The sequence below is a fragment of the Cervus canadensis genome, chromosome 3, assembly GCF_019320065.1.
Source record: "Cervus canadensis isolate Bull #8, Minnesota chromosome 3, ASM1932006v1, whole genome shotgun sequence".
NCBI classification, from domain to species: Eukaryota; Metazoa; Chordata; class Mammalia; order Artiodactyla; family Cervidae; genus Cervus; species Cervus canadensis.
In genome coordinates this window covers 52676466-52696073 of record NC_057388.1, presented here as the reverse complement: position 1 = coordinate 52696073, position 19608 = coordinate 52676466, and the positions used below count along the sequence as shown (strand labels likewise).

The 19608-nt window shown below is 40.7% G+C and overlaps 1 protein-coding gene and 1 long non-coding RNA gene across 3 annotated transcripts; one reads left to right on the top strand and one right to left on the bottom strand.

The window, feature by feature from the left end:
• Positions 1–2153: 2153 nt before the first annotated feature.
• LOC122438363 lies at positions 2154–3712 on the bottom strand. The gene is made up of 3 exons (XR_006268532.1): positions 3578–3712; positions 2607–2764; positions 2154–2205 (listed from the first exon to the last, which is right to left on the bottom strand). It is a non-coding gene; the product is annotated as an uncharacterized LOC122438363 (long non-coding RNA).
• LSMEM1 (leucine rich single-pass membrane protein 1) lies at positions 2235–12811 on the top strand. Of its 2 annotated transcripts, none has more exons than XM_043463164.1 (4): positions 2235–2852; positions 6498–6629; positions 8419–8547; positions 12226–12811. In XM_043463164.1, exons 2-4 carry the CDS (start codon positions 6503–6505, stop codon positions 12354–12356), a joined length of 387 nt encoding a protein of 128 aa, XP_043319099.1. In that variant the 5' UTR covers positions 2235–2852; positions 6498–6502; the 3' UTR covers positions 12357–12811. The 2 variants fall into 2 exon arrangements, with proteins under 2 accessions (XP_043319099.1, XP_043319098.1); XM_043463163.1 differs by having other exon boundaries at positions 2239–3131.
• Positions 12812–19608: the final 6797 nt, after the last annotated feature.

Genomic DNA, 19608 nt, shown 5'->3' with positions numbered 1-19608 from the left:
CGGAATTTTGAAGGCATTGCTCTACTCTAATTAAAAGTGTTGCAACAATGTCTGATGCAGTTTTACTTTGTGATTTGTTTTGTTTTGTTCTTTGAATCTCTGTCTCTGCTGTAAAAATGTGTGGTACTGTGTTTTGGTAGACTGGCGATCTGGGAAATACTAAGTTCTTGACACCACCCTCCCATCCTCCACGTAGACACATGCACATTGTCTATGAGCTGGAACTCCCATGAAATGGTAGAGCTGCTGGATTGAGCCTCTGGCCTTACTTCTTTTTCTTTTGGGAGAGATTGTAACAGCTTTTAAATCTTGCTGTTGCATTATATTTTTAGCTAACATGAAATTACCTGCCTGTATTTAGCTCCTTACTTCACTGTTGCCTTCAGTTCCTGAGCCTACTTGAATTCTATAGGGTCCATCACTTACTCAGCAGTGATGGTCCTGTGACTGTCTGCTAAGGTACGTACCAACCACTCTCTCCTTCCTATATTCAATACATTTGCTGAAATCTTGCTCAGTATTGTTACCTCCTATGTTTATTATTATGGCTCTATAACTTTTATTCTGCCTTTTTTATTGGAATTTTGGGAGGAAGAAGTAGTAAGCAAGTATTAATTATACATTAAATTTATGATTATATATTTATTTAATTTATATATATATTTAATATATATATAAATATATATTTATATATAAATAATATATGTATTTATAAATATAAATAAACATTAAATGTGTAAAATTAAATATATAAATATTAAATATTAAAATATAAATATTGTATATTTAATCATATATAAACACATGATTAAATTATAATTATAAAATTATATTAAATATACATCAATTTTCATGAAATTGATGAGCAGCTGCTAGGCAGGATAACTGGGGATTCAATGTGAAAGTGCTTGAGTTTTCTTCAGAGCAGTAAAATGGTGTATGATAGACCAATTTATTCCTTGATACTGGTTAACCTTGCTGGCTTACAGGAATTTTAAATGGTCCCTGCCTAGTAACTTCTTTGAGGTTTAGTCATTCATTTTGAATCAGTTGGCATCTTTGACTCAAGTCTTTGATAGTATATGCTTTAATTTCCTGGGAATGAGATATAATATTTGAAAGAAAAAGTAAGAAATAGTTGAAAATATCCCCAAATTGATCAGTTCTTATGAAAATACCTGTTTTCTTCTTGTGACTCAAAACCCTTCAGGATCTCACCTTTTAGATACATACCAGATAAAATGAAGTAGGTTGTCTTGCTTTGCTCTTAAGTGGTTCTCCAGAAGTCTACCTGGTCACACATCATTAAAAAAACCTTATCCCCCTCTCTGATGTAAAATATGGTTGAATCCAGACTTTGGTGTGAGGAACTGTTAATTTCCACTTTCCTTGTCCTTGAGGGCAAAAGGGGGTGACTAATACTTCAAGGGTTAGGTTTACAGGAGAGAGAAAAATACATAGTGTTCAAAATGAGGTGTTTTTTTTTCTTTGAAGAATAGATGGTTTAAAACAGATCAGGTAGTTGGGAGATTAAAGCTGAACATGATGATTAAAATAGCAAACATTCTTATTTTTTCAAGAAATTTTGCATAACTTTTAATGCATTATGTGCTTCGGAGAAAACAGTTACTGGTTAACAGTCTTTCTTCATGAATTTTAGAAGATGACATTCTTTTTCCCCCAAAGGAGAGTGAGGTCCATACTAAATACAGATATAAAAGAAATTTTGTAGAGCAAACATTTTCTAATCGATGTGCTCAAGGGTGAGTTAATGTCTGTCTCAGTTCAGTTAGTTCAGTTGCTCAGTTGTGTCCAACTCTTTGCGACCCCATGGATTGCAGCACACGAGGCTTCCCTGTTCATCACCAACTCCTGGAGCCTGCTCAGACTAATGTACATCAAGTCAGTGATGCCATCCAACCACCTCATCCTCTGTCATCCCCTTCTCCTGCCTTCAGTCTTTCCCAGCATCATGGTCTTTTCCAATGAGTCAGTTCTTTGCATCAAGTGGCCACAGTATTGGAGTTTCAGGTTCAGCGTCAGTCCTTCCAATGAATATTCAGGACTGATTTTCTTTAGGATTGACTGGCTTAATCTCCTTGCAGTCCAAGGGACTCAAGCGTCTTCTCCAATACCACAGTTCAAAAGCATCAATTGTTTGGTGCTCAGCTTTCTTTATGGTTCAGCTCTCACATCCATACATGACTGCCGGAAAAACCATAGATAGCTTTGATTAGACGGACCTTTGTCGGCAAGGTAATGTCTGTCTAGTCATGGCAATAGAGAGTAGGATTATAAAGGGTTACATATCCGTTTACCACTTAATCATTAGTATCCTGCCCGGGCAGTCAGTCTGGGGCGGTGGGCCTGTGGGATTGTCTCACCACAGCTTCTTTGCTATACATGGGAGAGGGAACCACATCAGAGGCTGACATTCCCGAGAAAGGAGGATGCGTTAAAAACTCACAGAATAAAGCCTTTGAAAAGGAAAGTTGATGAGATTAAGTGCTTCCACCACCGGCAGTGGGGACAGTGGGCCAGTAGCCATGTAAGCTCCCACGCACCATCCCCTTTTGTAGCTGCTGGAAGCTCTGGAGTCCGCTGACCTGCTGTCCTCCTGGTTAGACTTGTCACAACCTCATTCTCTTCCTGTTGACTGTCGTACTCTGATTGGTCTGGAGTCTTGTGTGGTTAGCTGTCAGTGGCAGCTCCAGCCTGCTTCCCCGTATTTATCCATGGGAGCTCCCGTGGCAGAATGCAGGAGCTTCGTCAGGTTAAAAATATCAGCCAAATAAGGACATAAATCTCCGTCCAGTAAGAACCTCATCAGTTACCAATTAAAGCAAGGCATGGTAGTGTTTTTTTTTTTTTTTCTTTTTAAAGCATAGTTTCAGTAATATATTTATTTAAACCTTAGACATTATAGAAAAAAATCAATATTTGGGATCTTAACTACTTGGCCAAATTAACACTGGATATAGACCAACAGTTTCATGCTGGGGTTTATGGGCCTTCTAGGAGCACCCGTGTGCTGAAGGAAGGCAAAGAGCTACAGAATTTCTAGAAAGTCTTATAGTTGCTTCTGAATATTTTTCCCCCCTGGCAACCCAGCAGGCAAAGCTCACTTTTTTGTAAGTAATTTGCATGCTGTTACTCAGACTGAATTCTGATTCTTGAGGTTGGGATGTCTTTTGTTGCATGTGCTGTGTGCTTTTCTAACTTGTGTTAGAAATGATTTAGACTTGATTTTAAAAATTACTTCCTGAATGTGAAGAAGCACTACCTCTGAAATGGAATTAAAGAACAAATTATCATGACTCACTCAATAAAGCTTCTATTAGATTTGAATTAAGCTCTATTATAACAATTCTGATTTTGTAGCAAGCAATACCCATATGAGTTATTTCTGTGGTATGATACCAAGCACCTTTGGGAAAAAGTAAAGAGCAAAGCAAACTTTATAGACAATTACATTGGTCAGAATGTTTATTAGTAGGCAGTTAAAGAATTCTTAAAAGACAAAAAAGAACCATCTGTTAGCATTGATCTAAACTGGAGAAAAAATGAAATTACTTACATGTTTGGGCTAGAGGTATTAATATTAGAAAGGTTCTGGGAAACGGGTGAGGCTTTGCAGACTTGCACAGCGCAGTCAAGAAGGAGGGTCAAGTTAGAGAAGCGCAGAATTTAGTAACACTCTGGCTTTTCCAGCCATACTGGTTGTTCTCAGATGCCCTTCATACGGAAATGCCAAAGATAGCAACAACTGGGTGTCAAACAGCTGTGGGTCCCGGTCTGAGGGCCATGTGATCTTGTATCCATTTACTCAGGGTTGTTTGCTGACTCTTAGCGGCCACGAAACAACCCCCAACTTGGTTTTCTCACTGGCTGTTTATTTGCCATTTGCATGTTGCACTTAATTTAAAAATGCATTGACATAGCATCTATAGTATTTACATTGTGACTTTACCCAAATGAAGATTATTCCTTTCAGAGCACTTTTCATTCTAAGTTGTTATCTTAGTGCTTTTGTATTTGATGTTGCATTGAATTACTTAAGTTGACAGCAAGGATAGTGATTTGGAGATTTTATTAGCTACATGGCTCTTAAGTCAGTTTTTGTGGCTATGATTTTCTAGCTAGTCTTCTACTTTGTAAATGCTGATTAAGCCTCAGTATGAGATTTAAGCAATGGCAGTTACATTCCTAAAGGGGAAGCTAAGGCTCAAGGATGGCAAGTCAGATCCAAAAATGAAGCACGTGTCAGCTACCAAGCCTAAAATAGAAGCTGTGTTTAAATGATGATCCTGTGATGTGACACAACCTTTATGCCTCATCCAATATTGGTGTTTGGGATAGCAAAGTGTAAAGTGATGATAAAATATAAAACCCTTTTAAAAGAGTAGTTTAGAAATCTGTAACCACGCATCAGTCAACACGTTTGGTTTTATCTATGAAAGAATAAGATTTGATTGATCTCTTAGGCCCTGCTGCTCTATATGCTCTTTTTTTCATTTCTGGTCAGAGTCATTCCCTTCAGAATGCTCCATGAAGTATATTTGGAATTCAGTATATCTAAAGTGCTTCAGTAGTATCTTATCTAAAATACTCAGGGAGCTAGTTGTTCTTGTTAATTAAAATTTCAGAATAACTGAAATGCCCTTTAAGTTTTAGACTTTTTTAAAAAAATTTTAACTAGTCCATAACTTTACAAGCCCACTGCTTTTCTTAGCTAGGGTTCTGATGGCATGTTTTTTTTTTTTTACAAGTACTAATAGGTTTTTAGATATTGCTAGGAAATTGATGGGTTTTAATGTTTTTAGAATGCAGTTTAATCTGTTTATTAAATGATTGATTACCATTTACCATTTCTGAGTTTGGTTTCTCCTAACTCTAATCATATTTCTCTTTATTTGGTAGCTGGGTATTAAAGGAAATTTTTAAAATGTTAAGAGGAAGTCAATAGTGTTGCCATATATAGGCAAGCATGAAGCTTATTACATTGCTTTTTACTAAAGTTCAGATAGATATGAGGATTTTTAACCTCAGTTTTATGTTAGTGTTCTTATTGTTAACAGCTTCAAATTCTTCTGGAAATAGTGAGATTTAAATCCTAGATAAAATATTTTAGATATTGGCTTCTAAACTGGGTACTGGACATTTGAAGAATAGAATGGGTACTTACCCTACAGAGTGTTCAGTCAGTTGAGGAAATCAAAGAAGTAAGCAAATAAATGTGATGAAATAGTACAGATGTTATGATGGAAGAAAGTATAGCATCCAGCAAGGGCACAAAGGAAAGACAGGTTGGAGGTGAGGTTTGAGCTGAGTCTTCACAAAGGATTAGGGAAGGTGATGGAGAAGAAAGGTCACACAGGGAAGGGGCAGTGATCTCAGAAGTAAGAGGCCTGCTTCCGGCTCTGCACCTAGCTAATGTGTGATCTTGGGCATTTACCTTCTGAGCTTCAGCTTCCTCATTTGTGGAATGAAAAGGGGCTTAAATGAGAGCATGTCTAAAATCCTTTCTCAATCAAAAAATCACACATCACTATTAGACTCATGAAAAGAGATGACTGTGAAAGAGAAAGCTTTGATAGCAATTGGAATTTGTCTTCCTATCACCTTCTTTTCATGTATTTAAAATGCCACAAGTTTTCTGTTGTGCTAGAGAGACAACTTAAAAAGAGAACTTTTCAATCTGTTCTGATTTTTTCAGCATAGCTTGAACTTATGCTGTCATTAGAGAATATTACCTTAAATGTAAACCACAATTTCAGAATTAACTACGTAAGTGGCCAAAATCTAAAGGAGCTCGGGGGAGGAAACCTCAGAGGTCCTGAAGTTTAGCCTCCAACAGCTGAAACATTTCTCTCTGTATCATCTCAGTTTGCTAAGATTTTGTCCTGAGGTCTCAGAGCCAGTCTGTAATGACTAAAGGATATATTTAAGATATGAACTTCTAGCCTATTGAAGGGGAATATAAGAAGTATAGTTTTGTATTATAAGCCTATTCTATTAGAATAGTTCACAATATTTTCTTCTTCTCTTAGAATCTTTATGACCACAGGCTTGCTTGGCATAATTTTATCTTTTTGTGTGTTTAAACATAGTCATCTTGTACAAAGGATTTGAGAAGTCTCACCAGAATATGAAATATTTAAAAATCAACTACAAAATTAAAAAAAAGAGAGAGACCCAGGGGAAATATAGACAAAATTGAGAAATCTGAGCAGGAGGAAGGGGCATGTTCTGATAAGCAGGGTCTGAGAGCATTAAAATTGTGCCACGCACTTGACTCTGAGCTCCCTGGTAAGCAAAGCAGAAAGAAGAGTTAGAGTGTCATCCCCCAAAGGAAAAGCTAGCTTTCCTAGCCCTTCATCTGGCAGTCATATGTGTGGGTGGGTCTTTACGTGCCGGCCCAGCTTCCTGTGGGCTGTGATGTGAAGGCCAGCTCCCCAGCCCAGCCTGTCTGGCTTAACAGCAGTGTTTTCTTCCAGGGACAATGAAACGTTCTTCCCAGGACAGCGGCTCTCGCAACATTCCTGAAGATAGAAAGCTTTATGTTGTGGATTCCATAAATGATCTGAACAAACTAAACCTCTGTCCTGCCGGATCACAGCAGCTGTTCCGTACGTGTGCCCTCCCAGGCTTGGCGGCCAGTCCTGGCTTCTAGGTCACCTAAAAATAGCCAGCGCTGAGCTGGGCCTGTGGGTGTGGTGGGGCGGGGTGGGCATTAGAGTTGCTGTTTAGTATTAGGCAATGTTTGCTTTTGCTCTCTGAATACCTGCCAGGCTATGGGCTTTCCTGGACCTTAAGCAGGATTCAAACTCTTATCTTCAAAAGTTCTGAGAAGTTTCCTGTGGAGTTTCTCTCCCTGGAAAGGAGTGGATGCTGCGAGATGGCCTCCAAGAGGCTAATTCATGCCTCTTGGCTGCTTCTGTGTCTTCTGGTGACCACAGCCAGGTTACTGAGTGTGCCCACTTTCCTAGACAGGTCTGACTTCATAGCAGATTGCTGAGAAAATGTTCCACACATTTATCTAGTATAACAAAGATCATTCATGTTCTGTTGGGCAGAGAAGTCATCTTCATCTTTTTAAATTTACAAATCTCCTCAATGAACACATTAGAAAGAAGAGGGGGAAAACAAAAACACGCTAAATACTAAATGCTACTTGTGTATCTTGTCCCCTAAATATTATAAATGAGTTCTATCAGGTTATTTGAGCCCCATCTTTTCTAGTTTAAATGCTGACCTGCCAACTCAGGGATAAATGTCCACTTGATGTTTCACATGTACTCGAAACTCGTACTGTCCCAGTTTCATGTCTGTTATTTATCTTCTGTATCCTTTTTGAATGCTTGTTTTTCTCTTTCACTCATTCAGAATTTCACCGGTTTTTACTACAGTTGGTCTTAATAAAGGTTGGTGTTTGAGTGCCAGCTTATGCCTTGGCTGTGATTAGGAAGGAAAGGCTGTGGAGGGTGTGAGGCAGGATATCTTTATAAAGCATGGGACCTCTGCCCCCTCTCTCTCCGTAATCAAGCAGTAGAGGGGTGGGACTGATACATAGTAGGAGAAAATACAGAAGGTAATTCAAGGATCTCCATGATCCCAAGTTTCTATATTTATTTTTCAATTTAATTTGGATGTTATTAAGCAAAGAGGCCTTACAAAGCAGCGACCAAATGCGGACAGTTCATGGTTTGGGTGAGCCAAGCATAGTTGCATTCTCAGTTCAACAGCAAAGCGTTTAAGAGAATCTTGCTTTCAGAGCATGTCCATCCTGAAAACAACTTTAAGAAACCAAGTACATCAGGCTCATTTTGATGTTGTTGTGTAAAGAGATGTAGGAATAACTGGTTATTTTTATAGGAAATAAAGTTTTCTGGGAGATATCTCAGAATGCTCAGACTTTCAGTCAGAGTAAGTGGCCCACAGCCAGCTGTGTTGTATTCCTGGGTCGCTTTGGGGAAAAGGGCAATAGAGCCTCTGTCACTCCAAATCCTTAACTTTTTACACCACCCCACCCCCACCCCGTGCAAAAGAAAGTTCCATGTCCGGCTACACCAGTGTTAACATGATCGTCAAAGAATTTTCCAAACAGGGGTTATAGAGACAGCTTGACCAGGCTTTTTCTTTGAATATACTAATGTAAAAGAAGGTGAAAATTTCTCAAAGAGCACTAGTGCAAAGACATTTCTAAAGTGTACGTCTCTTTTCAGAGAGATCAGAGGGAAACGGGTGTATCCCTTACTCACATCTTTTTTTTTCTTTTTTAAATTTTATTGGAGTATAGTTGATTTACAATGTTGTATCATCTTACATCTCTAACTCTGGGGGACTGTTCGGTTCACTGACAGCCTGTATGCTGAGGAGTCCTTTTTTTTGTTGTTGTTGTTATTTGTTTCACATCAGCTCTAGAGGAGAAACTCCAGGACGTCAGCACTGATTCAGGAAATGGAAGCCACAGTCTGTTTTTGGTGGGGCTGATCATCGTGCTGATCATCAGCCTGGCACTGGTTTCCTTTGTGATATTTCTGATAGGTAGGTACCATTGACACTCTTCATCACTGCTTTGCCCTTACTTGACAGCTAGTTCAGCTTTGCTTCCGTAAGGAGGCGGTGCTTCCTGCACCCAGTACGGCCGCTGAAGGACGAGACGGCACCCTGCTGCTCTGGGGGGGTTACTGGGGCACACAGAAACCCTCCATGCCAGAAGTTCACACACTTGGGTGTTGTTTCTGTACCACTTTAATTTCTCACCCAGAGTCCCTAGCTGCTAATGGTAGGCAGCTTATCCTAGTTAATTCTGGGTTTTCTTAATCCAACACACAGTTTCTCCGTGAATTCGGCCTGTAACTTTCAATCACCCTCCCAGTTTTCCTCACTTCCCTGAAATCGGTTAGAAGCACCAGCTGGGCTTTGCAAGGGCCCAGAGGCAGGGCTGGGATGTGAGGCGATCGCTTGTCTATTGCATGACCCTGTCTGGGCTGGTGTCCCGCCTGCCCTCGTCCCGGCCCCGCACGTCCGCCCTTGAGCGGCGGCCCACGCTTTCCCACACGGCTCCTCAGCCAGGAGATCCCCGGAGCCTCAGTGCCACGCTTCTCCGCCTCAGGTTGGGGCGGGGTGCTGTCCACTCAATGCTGCGCTCTCCTTGTGCGTGTTGCCCCTTCAGGGGAGCCCCCCGTGTTCTCTCTGAGCAGTCCCCGTAGACCACCGTCTGGAGTCACTTCAGTTCTCTCCCACACCCACGAAGAGTGGAAGAGCCTGAGAAGAGGGAGGCCTCCTTGATACCCGTTTGCCTGCATCCACCACAATCATTTCTTCTGCCCTGCAGGCCTTGTAGCCTTCACAAAGCCTAAATGAGAAGTGGATTCCATGTGTTTGAAATGCCTCTAATTCAAGTTCACTCAGGATTAGTGGAGGTAGCAGTGGTGGTGATGGGAGGTGGGCAGAGGGCGTGACTCTCACAGCTTCTAACCTTTTCCCTTTTCCTCCCCAAAACTTCATCTCCCATCCAGCTTAAAGCTCTATCTCTGGTCTAGGTTTCAGAGCTGGCGTGAAGGGGTGATGTAATTTAATTGCTTCTCTGTCACCCTGCTAATGCCCTTTTGCACTTAGAAGCTACAGTGTGAACTCTCCTGACAGTAACGGTGCCCTTGGATCTGATTATTCTATGGAGGATGGGCAGGAAAGAGGGTGTGGATTACTCTTCAGAAATGTTACACCACAAAAGTGGATGCTGCAAATATCATCCTGCCTCAGTGTCTGGGGAAATGACTGAGTTAAACTACTGGGAAATTTTAGGTTTGTCATCTCTACAGGGAAGCAGCCCAGAGGGACTGCTTTCTTTTGTGGGAAAAGACTAAGGGTAATGATAATTAAAAATATGATGTATTGGGTTCTCACTCTCTTTCAGGCACCATGGTAAACATTCATATCTGCTCACTACCTCATAACAATTCTATTGTGTGGGACCTGTTGTTATTCTGGTTTTATCAATACTGAAACTAAAGCTTAGAGAGATTAATTACTGTGCTGAAGGTCCACAGACAAGGGTGCCTAATCAGGGCTCAGAGACACCCCTGCCTGACATCAAATGCCATGTTCTTTATTACCATCTTATACCCTCTTTTATGAATAGGATTTATTTTATGTTTGCTTCTAGGGTTTTATATTGAGGGCAAAGTCATATCAAGAAACAGAAAGAAGATGTGAATAAAGAAGAATGTCTTTTTATTGGACAATTGCTCTGTGCCAGATGCATTAAATTCATTATCTTAAATCTTTACCCTTCAGGGTAGTGTCTAATATTTCTATTTTACTGATGAAAGGTGAAAGCCCAGAGAGTTTAACTCTCCCTGTTTGTTTAGCTAATCCGAGGCAGGACTGGGATTCATACTCTGGCCCATCTGCCTCCAGAACTCCTGGCACTCCACTGCCTTTTGCAGTAACAATAAGAGGCTTCCGGTGGTTAGCAGATAAACTTTAGCCCAACCTAAGACCAGAGTTGACATATGCTTGCATGCTTAGTCACTCAGTTGTGTCTGACTCTGCGACCCCATGGACTGTAGCCTGCCAGGCTCCTCTGTCCATGGGGATTCTTCAGGCAAGAACACTGGAGTGGGTTACCATGCCCTCCTCCAGGGGATCTCCCCAACCCAGAGATCAAACCCAGGTCTCCCGCATTGCAGGTGGATTCTTTACCATCTGAGCCAACAGGGATGCCCTGTTGGCACAGGCCTCGGTAGATGAACTTGGCCTGTGCTCATCTTTGAAAAGGGAAACTTTCTGCTCTCACTGGGATTTGGTGCAGATTTGTATCATTTTAACTGAAGTGTAAGAACTTATATCTGGCATTTTTATGCGACAGAAATAGGCTATTTTACACTGATTACATTGATTAAACTACTGGGCCTTGTGTTTTTGTCACAATCGCTGTTCTGAAGAGGAATACCGGCCAGCAAGGGTAGATTACCCAGGATGCTTACCTGCTTCTGTAGGTTTACAGGGGCCAAGCAATGTTAGATACTAGGTGTGTGGGATGTGATTAAGTATTGCCTTCATTTAAGAAAGGGTTCCATGGTCTAGTGAGTTTGAGAATTGCTAGGTTGGTAATACTCAAGGTATTTTATTTTACTTTTTGTGAATTTCCAATGTGCAAGTCAGTATGTGATTTTTCTCTAATGTTTTTGCATGTAGAATCCTTTTTCTCTTTTGGAATTTAATTTGGAGGTAATATACTGTGGAACAGACTTAGTCCAACATGCCTGCTACTTCCTTTTGTGTTTGACTCATGTAGAAGGTTCCAGAGAGAGGAAAGGATGTCGCATGCTGTGGATTTACTTGTTTCACACTTTTCTCCAGCAGCGAGTGGTGTTTCTTCTGTCTGGCTCTGCACCAACACACTCATGTTCTAGACCACAGTTCATCCAAACGTAATTTTCAGACACAAAGGGGAGGCAGCTTCTGGGCAGCAGTTTGTCCCGAGGCCGGAAGGTGAAGTTCTGACATCTTCCCACAGTAGTTTTTGGGTCACTCAGTGGTATGTCACCACCTTCATTAGTTCCTGAAAGCTATCTTGGAAAACACTTGCCTGAAATGGAAATGATACAGAGTCCATGTATTAAATACTGATTTTGTGCTGCCTTTCTTGGAAATTTTAACTGCCAAGTAGGCCTCAGAGTGTTCCACTTCCTGGCTTACTCAATACCCAGGGGTTCTATTTATTTTGTAAATATGGTCTCTCTGCTCTCAAAATGGCTGGGGAGAATTATTATTATACATTCATTATGGACTAGTAATTTAGAACCAGGAGACCTATGTGTTGGAACCCAAAATATCTCACCTCCCAAATGATGAGTGAAAAGCCTTTGCTGAGAACGGGTCTCAGAATGAGATAACATAACAATCCCTTCTCCGGGGATAATCAGACACTGGCAGTTTTCCTGTGGTTGTTCACGCAGTGTCTTTCTCAGCCAAAATCTGAGCAGAGCTGCCAAAGGTAGTCAAGTCTGGCACAAAAGGGTTGTAAAAATAATTCACTTCATAGAAAAACTTCAGCAGTTTCTCTCCTGGGCCTCTAGGCTGCATGGGCCATTGGAGCAGAGGATTTGCCGAGAGGGCATCTCAGCTTCCAGCTGAGCACCCCCATGGGCTCTGATGAGTCACGATGGAACACTCTGGAAACCAGCATAACGCTGTCTATTTTTCACTTTTAAGTTCAAACCGGCAACAAGATGGAAGATGTGTCAAGACGACTAGCAGCTGAAGGAAAGGACATAGATGATCTTAAGAAAATCAACAGCATCATCGTAAAGCGACTCAACCAGCTGGACTCAGAACAGAACTAAAGAAATGAATCGTCCAAGAGCAACTGCTAACACCTGAGCTTCTCATGGTCCAGGGAGGGTGTAGGGTTTAAGAACCACCAAGGGCATTTCTGTGGATCTTGAAAGGCTGAGTTTCTATTACAGGGATGGGAGCAACTCCAAGGCGAGGGAGGCTGGGGGCAGCTGCCAGAAAGGGGCTCGTTCTGTGGCAGTGTCCTTCAGCTTTCGCAGGATCAAGGGTGGCAGGCACGGAGGAAAAACAACAGTAAATGAGAAAGGGAATTTGGCTCTGCCTGTCAGCCTCTACCAAAGGAGCTTTGTCACCAAAATAAGGTCACGGTGGCCAGTAAAGTTCATGGCCCCGCATGTATCTTTATGAACTCCCGGGAAAGCCTAAGGGATTTGTTGAATTGTTTGTATTCAAAGGAATCAGGTGATAATTCTTTTCAATAAAACAGATTCTGCTCAGGTGATTATACTTGACTCTTCCTTCTTCAGGCATGGGGGATGGATCGACTCAGAGCTATTTGCCTACAGTTATTTGTTGATAGTAGTTAAGTGCATATGGTAGGTGGGTACCACAAGAGAGAGCCTGAGTTAGTCAAACAATGTTTACTGAGCTATTGCTTTTTGCAAACCACTGTATTCTACAGAAGCTTACATTCAAGTAGGGAACAAAGGAGATACGTAGTTATATATAGATACATAAGCTTTTTGACTTTCCGACAGGAAAAATAATCCTTCAGTACCCGTTGATTAATTGTGCAGAAATATGATAGGTTTATAGGTTATAGGTTTATTAAATTACAGTGAGAAATTGTATATTTGGAATATATGTAACCTGCCTTGTTTCAGCAAAAAGGTAAGGCACAGAGTTTGTGAAATTAGATATGTTGCAATATAAATGAGTTTAAAAGCACGAATCTTAGAAAATGTTTACTATAAATATATTGTGTAAGTCTGTTGTGTGAAATATATTATTGTTCTACCATTTTGGGTTCATTAAAAACATTTGAGTTTATTCTAAAGTTATATACATACATAAAAACACATTTTGTAACAGTAAATAATGAAATAAACACAAGATGTTTCACCTATTCATTTTTATACTCAACCCTTTTTAAAGTTAATTTTTTAATGTATTTATTTATTTTAATTAATTTATTTTTTATTGAAGGATAATTGCTTTACAATATTGCATTGGTTTCTGCCATACATCAACATGAATTAGCCATAGGTATATGTATGTCCCCTTCCTCTTGAATCTCTCTCCCACTCAAAAACATTTGTACTACATAGTTATTTTTTTAAAATTGATGTCATGCAGGATATTTTAATACTGAAATTTGCATTTATTGGAAAATTATTATTGACCTGTTGATGTGGTGTGGCAAAATTATTTGTCAAGATTTGTTGTAACATTGTGTCAGAGACCACAGATGAGCTGATGCAACAACTCTTTAAAAATAGCCATTTTTCTTTGAACTCATTTGTTCTTGTAACGCTTTTTTCCCCCTTTCTACCTACAAAGTGGATATTTTGTGCTCGGTACTAAGTGATCTTTATTGTAAGAAATACATGATTTTTATAATGTGAAGTAGTATAGTGCCTGATGCATCATTTCATCCATCTTTTTGGATCCATCCTGTTGGATCTACACTGTATGGTGTCTATGGAGCCATAGTCATCCACACAGCCTGGGGAACTCCAGGCACCCTGGCTCCAGGTATTTGGATTCACAGACTCACAACTTCTATTGATGGTGTTTTATGTTTTAAAATATTGCTGGCTACATGTAGTCTCTTTTTTTGCTACACAAGGATTTAAGTTTGTTATTAAAGCTATTATTGGAGCAACTGGAATAATATGAATAGGGTCTGTAGGCTAGATAATGGTATTATGTCAGTGTTAATTCCCTGATTTAATAATCATATCATGGTTATATGAGAATCTTTGTTTTTAGGAAACACACATGTATGCATTTAAGGATAAAGTGACATCATGTCTTCAATTCCAAAATGGTTCGGAACATAAAAGTGTGTGTTTGTGTGTGTGTGTGTATGTATGTTTAAAGGAACTATGGTAAATGTTAACATTTGGAAAATTTTTATTTAATAAGATCATGCAGCAACCTAGATGTCAATTGACAGATGAATGGATAAAGAGGTCTTGTCACATATATATAATGGAATATTACTTAGCCATAAAAAGGAAGGAATTTGCATCAGTTCCAGTGAGGTGGATAAAACTAGAGCTTGTTATACAGAGTGAAGTAAGTCAGAAAGAGAAAAACAGATATCATGTAATAATGCATATATATGGAATATAGAAAAAATGGTATGATGAACCTATTTGTAGGTTAGCAATAGAGACACAAGGGCTTCCTGGTGGCTCAGATGGTAAAGAATCTGCCTGCAATGCAGGACATTGGGGTTCAATCCCTGGGTCGGGAAGACCCCCCTGGAGAAGGGAATGGCAACCCACTCCAGTATTCTTGCCTGGAAAATTCCATGGACAGAGGAGCCTTGCAGGTTGTAGTCCAAGGGGTTGCAAAGAGTCAGACACGACTGAGCGACTAACACTTCCAGAAGAGACACAAACATAGAGAACAGACTTGGGGACATAGTGGGGGAGGAGCAGGTGGGATGAATTGAGAGAGTAGCACTGAAACATGTACCTTACCATATGTACAATAGATAGCCAGTGGGAATTTGCTGTGTGAGGCAGGAAGCTCACCAGGTGCTCTGTGACAGCCTAGAGGGGTGGGATGGGGAGGCAGGTGGGAGGGAGGGGACATATGTATACCTATGGCTGATTCATGTTCATGTGTGGCAGAAACCAACACAACATTGTAAAGCAATTATCCTCCAAATAAAAATAAATTTTAAAAAAATCATGCATTTTTTTCCTTTAAAAAATAGCTTTGACATATAATTGACATAGATTTGTTTGTATTTAAGGTCTGTAGTGATGTTTTGATCTATGCATACATTGTTAAACAGTCACATAATTAAGCTAAGTGACATATTCATCACCTTCATAGTTGCTATTTGTATGAATGTGTGTGCTGTGTATGGAAAGATCTAAGACCTATACTCCTAGAAAATTTCAAGTATACAATACGGTACTGCTAAACTATTGTCACTATACCGGACATTAGGTCTTGAGAACTTGTTCATCTTGCATAACAACCTTCATATCTTTTGGTTACAAGTAGTCTCTTGGCAGTCAGATATGGTGGTTGAGACACAGGCTGGGGAACCCAACTGTCTGATTTGTCCTGGTGCTACCATTTACTGTGGCTTTGGGGAAACGAACCTCTTTCCTCTTTTATCAGTAAAGTTGGATAACTATGAAATCTACTGTTACTATTGTGAGTCTTGAAAGAAATGATGAATGGCTTACAACAGTGTCAGAAACAAAGTACTCAATAAATGCTAGTTTTTGTTGTAATTATTATTGTTAATGTTAAAAGTAGTAGATGTATAAGAGAAATAACTAAATTTAACATCTCCTGATGGGGCCTTAGGGCTAAATGTTTTTCTGCTGTGCATCCTGATCTGATCTGACCAGGGATAGTGGAGATAGATAGCTTTTTGGCAAAACAACTTAAGCTAATTTACAAGTTCTTGTTGTTCAGTCACTAAGTCATGTCCAACTTTTTGTGATCCAATGGACTGCAGTATGCCAGGCTCCCCTATCCTTCACTGTGTCCAGGAGTTTGCTCAGATTCATGTCCGTTTAGTCAGTGATGCCAGTCAACCATCTCATCCTCTTCTCCTCCTGCCCTCAATCTCTCCCAGCATCAGGGTCTTTTCCAATGAGTAGGCTCTTTGCATCAGCATCAGTCCTTCCAATGAATATTCAGGGTTGATTTCCTTTAGGATTGACTGGTCTCATCTCCTTGCAGTCACAGGGACACTCTAAAGTCTTCTGCAGCTCCACAGTTCCAAACCCTCAATTCTTTGGCACTCAGTCTTCTTTTTCCAAGCCTTCAGTTTACAAGAGGTGGTCAATGTAAGCCGGAGGATTGGTTGTTGCCTAAATGATCTAGTATGAAGAACAGAAGGATCTGCATTTGCCTCCCTGAGTGGAGCCAGGAGTTGCCTGTCTGTCCTGGATTAATGCCTTGCCCACGAGTGGGCAGTATCAGGGGAGAGCCAGGACAGGAAAGGAAGGCAAAGGAGTAGAAAAATAAATAGAAGGGACTGTTTGACTGACTCATGTCCTGATAGGGAAAGAGAAGGAAAGTTTTGTATTTTTTTGGACTTTGTATATGTTCACGAGAGGCTCAGAAAGAGATGATTTTTTTTTTTTTTTTTGTCTGCATGCCCTTCCTGGTGTTGCTGTGGTGGAAGGATTACTGTGTCTTCTGACCCCAGGGTCAGCCATCGTGAGGCCCCTGGGGAGCCTTGCTGACGCTCCTCAGATGGTTCTGACTGGCAACCACCTGTGGGTGACCCAGGCCCAGCCCCACACACACACCCTGCTGTGACACCTGGAGGCCATCGGGTGTGGAACAGCCTGGAAGGAGGAGGTCCCAGCTTCACAGTGTGGATGCCGGCCGCAATTTAGGGAACATGGGCCCTGTCTCTCCCGGAAAGACCAGGGTCATCTGACCAGAACTCCCCCAGTGGACTCCAGCCTCCAAAGCAAGGTTCTTGGGTAAGAACAAGAAAACCAGGAGGGTTAAAATAACACAGAACAGTAGCTTTTTTTCTTTTTTTTCTAACAGCAGTCTGTGATGGAAAAGAGAACAATTTTGGTATGTGTGACATTTGGACTGAGGCGTCTTGGGGAATTATACTGCACAAACCATTGTATTATAACCCATTTTTATGTCTTAGAATTTTAATGGAAACAAGATCTCTCTGAATTACGGTATATAAAATAATTTTATTCCCTCTTAAAATAATGACCCCATTTAAATTCAGTAGAGGATGAGCAAAAGAAACAGATCACCAGAAAAGATTGGTAATCTATCTCCTCTGTGAATGAATTTGCCCGGAAGAAGCTGTGAAAAGGAGAAAGAATTCTAGGACTATGAACTATCTTTCCACAGAGTCAGGAAATATATTTTCTTTTAAAGAGGAAATTAAAAATATTCTTATTGGAATCCATATGTCTGCTTATTCTCATTTGGTGAAGATAAAAACTTCTCAGTAAATTTTCTTTTTATAGGGGAAAACTTACTGAAATATAATTTTGCTTTGCAGGAAGATGAAAGGATTAAAAAAAAAAACAGTGAAAGGCAACTCAGAACAAACTTAATTCCCTGTAATGAGCAAGCATTGGGTATATACATGGTGCCCACCTGTGTGGGCTGACACTGCAGAGGATTTAAGGGTCTAGGGCGTCATCCTGGCTCCAAATGGGTTTCTGATCTGGTTGTGCAAATAAAATGTGTAAGAAACCAGTCATGATCTGCTACCACGACAGGAAAAAGCAGGTCCATGGCTGTCCAAGTATCACCTGGGAGACTTAGACCTGGGTTCTTGGATCCTACTCTCCATGATTCTGACTTAGCAGGTAGGGCTTGGGATTGGGGATTCATGGTCTTACAAAGTTGCTGTGATGAGTCTGATGTACAGTTTGGTACAGTGGCTGGACAGATGATGGATTCAGTATAAGCTTGTGTTTGGATTCTCTATGCATGAGGTCTTCACCTCTCTTGACTCTGTTCCTGACTTTAGAGAATTTTGTCTGTAAAGTGGGTGTTTTGCTGCTGGTGAGAACCAGGAAGTTGATAGAAAGTCTTTCAGGGTCTGTTGTTTTTAAGTCACTAATAAATTGTATATAAATAGGGGGACCGTCTGATCATCTGTGGTTATTAGTTTTAATCCCCAGGGAACACTATTAGTCTCTAGTCAAAGGACCCATAAAAGTCTTCAGAAGAATCCACCATTTCTTCCTGCACATATCTTTTCTCTTTCCTCTCCCTTCCTCTCTAGTTTCTCAACCTGCTTGGCTGAGGCTCCACTTTAAGGGGCTGTTCACTTGTCTGGAGAGCCCATGGAGGGCTATTCTAATAGCAGAAGATGTGAATGAGAACCTGGGAACGCTGAAGGGTGAGGAGTCCATCGGGGGAAGCCAAACAAGGGGTCTGCTCCACTTTCTGTCCCAGGAGAGCAGAGAATAATTATTTTTGCAGTAGAAGCTTTGCAGTATCATAACCTGAGGGCTTCTTGGAACATGAGACAGACAGGCCTGGCCAGGCTGGTCGACTTTCTGGCAGTTTGTCTTTTCAAAGGTTGAAAAAATTGTGATCAATCTTAATCTCAAGACACAGATTTCAGTTTTGTTTTTAAGAAAAGTGATGCTGCTCAGGGTTCTTAGAATCCCCCTGCCCTCACCCCAGTTACATCAGACTATGCCTCGTGGTCGTTTGGAATGGAACCTTCCTGTCTTGTGTATTTTCATCTGAAGACGTTTTATGGATTCTTGGACAGAATATTGACATTTCCTGGGTACTGAGAATCACATCTAGAAATGGTCACCCTTCTCTTTGATATAACAGCTTTAAGTGACTCAGAGTTGGTGGGATTAAAAAAAGTCAATACCAAAATAGTCAATAGTCACCTGAAGCCAATGACAGTGATAGGCCATGAAGTGAGTCAAGTGATTAATTCAATCTTCAGCACCTGAGGAGCAAAACTGTTGAGACAGGGACTCGATCAGCTATTAGGTGGTGAGGTGCAACTCTTTAAACTGCAAGGATTAAAAACTTGTCCAATTTAGTTGCATTTTCTGTTTTTTTAAGAGTTCATTTGGATACAACTTGTGTTACCTCTGAATTTCTCACCATCCAAGGGAAGTTAAATTGCACCTAGAGGAAGGTGACATTATTGATCAAAAACAAATCAGAGAAATTTAAAATTTTGTTCTTCTTTACTTCAAGGTTGGTCTTGCCAATAAAATACGTAGGGATTTTCCTGTAGACAATTGTTTTTAGGCCAGGAATTTGGGGCTTCCCAGGTGGCACAGTGGTAAAGAATCTGCCTGCTAATACAGGGGAGACAGAGATGCAAATTCAATCCCTTGGTCAAGAAGATCACCTGGAGTAGGAAATGGCAACCTACTCCAGTATTCTTGTGTGGAACATTCCATGGACAAAGGGGGCTGAGGGACTACAGTCCATGGGGTCGCAAAGAGTTGAACATGACTGAGCATGCACTTGCCTCATGGGGAGTAGGATGTAAAGGTTAATAAGGGCAGATAAGGCCCCTTTGGAGTGATGTACATATCCCACCTGTCAGGCTGTGGCATCTTAAAT